The following is a 4,496-nucleotide window of genomic DNA, read 5'->3' on the forward strand; positions in this document are numbered from 1 at the left end:
GGGGGGGGAGAGAGAGAGAGAGAGAGAGAGAGAGAGAATATAATACATGTGCACGTGTACGGTGCATATATTATTGCGTCGTGTTTCGCCTCTCTTTGCTTAGTCTATGGCGAGCATGAAAGACATCTACGGATTAAGGCACGTCTGGATGGACGTACCGGCAGGAAAGGGAAGTCATTTACAATATCGCTCGAGCAATATGGTAAAAGTCAGCTACGAGCGTTGATGCGGTTAGCCATTCTTTGAATGGCTATTTGCTGCTTGGAAGTGTGATGGGGACTAAGGAAATAGGAATGCAGAAGAGCGTGGTTGAGAACACGTGCGCCGTGACGTCAGGGTATTTGAACCGAGGCGCGCGATAATCGTACAGGTAATCGTCGCGAGAGTTCGTCTGTCTGGTATAACTCTGGCAAAGAAGACGCAGCCATTGAATGGAGTGTAGTGGCCGTCTCAATAGACCTGAATAACGTTTGAGATGGCTGAGGATGCCTAGAGATATATATATATATACAGGGTGTCCCAGAACTACTTTTGGACCGGAAAGTGCGCGATGGCTGGAGGTCCCTTGAGTACCCTCTCGCAAACCATTTGCCAAAATTCGCAATAGTTTTTAAATGAGAAACATTTAAGTGGGACCAATCAGAACGAAGGATTTCCGCGGGTAATAGCAGCGTGGTGGGAAGTACACTCACGGATGCCAAAGATAGCTGCTGTGCAATAGCTTCCCACAAATTCCGCGCTTAACAAATGTTTAGGCTCGTTTAGCTCGCGTGCTCGTGGTGGCTCTATTCCTTCCGCTTATCGACTCGGCCAGGTCTGTGCACGCTTTCAGTTGGGCCCTGTCCACCATTTTCCTCTCTCTCTCTCTCTCTCTCTCTCTCTCTCTCTCTCTCTCTCTCTCTCTCTCTCTCTCCCTCCCTCTCCCTTTCTACCTCACTCCGTAGTCCTCTTGTACGTTTTCATTTTTCCTTTTTTCTTTATTTCCCCCCTCCTTCTCTCACTCTCTCTCTCTCTCTCCCTCCCTCCACCGAAACTTAATTATACTTTTTATCCCTACGGAGTCGAAGAACGCCGAGCGTGTGCGGCCCTGCCGGGCCTCAGCGTGGTACAGTTCCCACGTACCTTTTACATCCCTCTCACCTTATCCTTCTCTCGCCATAACCACCACCATCGCTGACGGCATCGGCACAACCACCATAACCATCACCAGCACCAACAAGACCGTTCGACCGAAGAAACACGTCCCACACATCCATACCACGTAGCGTCTGTACACCGTCTGCTGCAGGGTCCTCTCTCTCCCACACACGGTGGCGCTAAAATAAAATGACCGCTGTGGAATGCAGAAGCTTCGGGACCCAGACGATTCCGGGCCTCGCGCTACCTCCTCCAGGTACCTAACTACGGGTGGGAACCCTGCGGAGGGTGGTATATAACCGCGACGACACCTTCGACATCGTGAGGGACTATAACCTTCTCGGTGAATCCCTCTGGAATTCCTCGATATCCTTATACAGGGAGAATTACTAGAATGGATATATACACCGTGAAAAATAGTGAGAAAAGCATCTACCGTAGTCTGCTCCCCCTTTTTTTTCGGATTATTTCTCTCTTTTTTTTTGTCCCTCGATCTCTGCTCACGCTTCGGCCCCTTTTCTTTCATCGTATGCTCTTAGATACTATTAGGTGTATATATATGTATATATATATATATATATACACATCTTCTCGCTTCGTCATTTTACCAAAAATCTTCTTACCTCAATGGGATCCCTTTTGGGATTCTGGAGTAAATTGGTCCTGAAAATGTTCCTCGGACCATGCTCATCTTCCCTCGTGTTTCCGTGTGCGTCGACGCGAGTAAGTGTGAGAAAACGTACATAACCTTACGGTTCTCCATTCAGGATGAACTCGTAGAGGAGTACCGTCTTCATTGTGAAAGGAGAGAATGCTTTCTAGCGACATGAAAGATTTTCTGAATTTTTTTTGGTGACCGTCGTGTACTTTGAAAATTATCCAGGGGGTACAGCCCACGTCGTTTTACCTGGTGTAACTCACTGGTCCATGTTTAACGAGACGTATAACACCGATAACGATACCGTGACCCAGTGAGACCAGTTCGCTTGTCCGATCTCAGGAAGACACGGAGTCCCGTTTTCACGGCGCTTTCCGGTCTTTTCGCTCTTGCCAATCCCACCAGTTCCACCTGTAATACCAGTATCGGGGTATCCATGGTACACCCGGTGGGTACTAACAGAAAACTGGGTAACTCGGACAATCCTGAGTCTCGCTCTTGGATATTTCTTGTGGCAATACGAGAGCAAGTCGGATAACGTCATATGGCCTAACAGGAACGTGCTTCGCCTCTTTATAGAATTCTGATCGCATTAAGCTCAATGGAGACCAGCAGGTTCTATACCCGTCATCACCTGGAATACTGACATCCCGTGGTGCCTCTGGTACAGTCTGAATTATTATCATCTCGTTAGCCTTTCATAGGGACTCCGAACGACTTCCGGTCGTGCGACTCATAGTCGCTAGAGAACCAAACTCTCGTTGGCTTGAGATTTATATATATATTTTTTTTGTCTGCAGACTCCATGACGTCATTGGCCAGACAATCGGAAAACAAGACGCTGAATCTTTTCAACCAAGTGTACCGGTCCATGGCTGTTCAGAGCAGACCGTCCATCAAGGCCCTCTACCAGGCGATGATAGACTACGTAGCGCCTAGTAATACCCCTGTAAACCTGGAACAACCGCTCACCAGGTCGATGCTGAAGGAACGTTTTTCCGAGTTCTTCACGAAGCTCTTCCCCATAGCTTATCATCACGCGGTGAATCCGCATCAGCAAGACTTCAGTCCGAAGTTCAAGAGCTGTCTATATGAAATTGTCGATAGGATCAAGCCGTTCGGTGATATTCCTGATCAGATATCAGCGTCTATGGCGAAGAGTCTCGAGGCCACCCGTGTACTGATACAGGCATTGGATCTCGGTAAAACGGTCTTGGATAAGACGGACACCGTGCTGTTTTCTGGATCCCGTCTTCATCAGGAAGCCTGCAACGACGCTCTTATGAAGATGACGTACTGTCCTAAGTGTAAAGGTATCACTGAGGAGGTCGAACCCTGCCACAGTCTGTGCACCAACGTAATGAGGTGCCTATGATAATATATATATATATGCATTCTGAAGAGCTAGGAGGTATCGAATCCCCATGAGAATAACAAGATCAGTATAATATTCTCATTTATACAGAGGGTGTCTGACTCAACCAGCATCCGAAATGGACCCCGCCTGGTCGGGCTACGTCTACATCGTGGAACGTCTTGTAGCGGCTGTGGATGGTCCTACCAACGTTCTGGAACTAAACACTGAGAGGGCCATGAGACAGCTGGACACACACATCTCTGATGCGATAATGCACGCCATGGAGGACGGTCCAGCGTTGGAGGAGAAGGTCAGTAATTGTTGAATCACTTGGAAATACCTGTATACACGACGCCTACAGATCCATTCGGCCGAGGTGTCAGATTTGACAGCTGTCAAGTGATCGGCTTTGAAATCGCTCTCGCTCCGGTGAGTTTGAGCTCGAATGGTTCTGTATATCTACTACGAGTGCATGTGGCACCTAGGCATAAGAGAAGCGTGCCAGAGGAGGCTGTTCCAATGATCAATCTATCTTTGGCGAGGACGCCGGCGCGAGGTGCAATTAAAAATTTCGCAGGGCCCGAGAACCGTCCAGAAACAAGTTGAGACCGGTCGGTCCTTCGTCCATAGCTATACATATAGACCGCAATAGAAGGCATACCAATCCCATAGCACCACAGCAGCAACATACATACTATATGGTATGTAAGGGAACAAAGGGTCCCTCGAGGAGCATGATGCCAACTGCTTTTTGCAGGCGCCTACCGGCTCGTACCTGTTCGTACCTGTGCGCTGCTTGGTACACGGCAGGGGGTCCAGGGTCCTGCGAGGCCTCTCGCCCTTTCAAGATAGTCCTAATAATTCCTTCTTGAAGAGTAACGGCGAGAGAGAGAGAGAGAGAGACAAAGAGAGATATAGAGAGAGAGAGAGAGAGAGAGGGACGTCGCTCCCCCGACCCATGCTCCTCGGGTATCGCTTTCTCACTTCCTATGCATTCCAAATAGCCTTTGCTCCCTGGTTTTGCCGGCGGGTAGTCTTCTTGCAAAGGGATCGTTAACATATTTGCCTTGGGTGTCTTTAGGCGTGCGGACTCCCGGGTGGATCTTATTATGCTTATCCGTCATCGTGGACCCAGTGACCAGGACCCCATTTTTCCCCGTTGGATTTCCTGATCTTCGGTTGTCCGCGCGAATGAGACTCACGCTTCGTTTATGCGGAATTTCTCGTTAGCGTTCCTGTCGAGTCACCAGGAGCCTCAGGAATCCGTGTTCAGGGATTTACCCTCGCGGAGGGGAGCTCAGCTTGTATTTACGTATCCATCGGGGGATGACCGAATCGGAATGG

At 49.0% G+C, this 4,496-nt stretch overlaps 1 protein-coding gene across 3 annotated transcripts in view; it reads left to right on the forward strand.

Annotated features, from left to right (window-relative positions):
• LOC107268449 (division abnormally delayed protein) overlaps window positions 1–4,496 on the forward strand; it is a 24,868-nt gene that overhangs the window by 8,031 nt on the left and 12,341 nt on the right. For all 3 annotated transcript variants that reach the window (XM_015741236.2, XM_025085735.1, XM_025085734.1), the window contains 2 exons: window positions 2,596–3,160; window positions 3,261–3,462. In XM_015741236.2, the coding sequence (XP_015596722.1) occupies window positions 2,596–3,160; window positions 3,261–3,462 (767 nt within the window). The remainder of the gene's footprint in view (window positions 1–2,595; window positions 3,161–3,260; window positions 3,463–4,496) is intronic.

The sequence above is a fragment of the Cephus cinctus genome, unplaced genomic scaffold, assembly GCF_000341935.2.
Source record: "Cephus cinctus unplaced genomic scaffold, Ccin1 Ccin1_scaffold0564, whole genome shotgun sequence".
Classification (NCBI taxonomy): Eukaryota; Metazoa; Arthropoda; class Insecta; order Hymenoptera; family Cephidae; genus Cephus; species Cephus cinctus.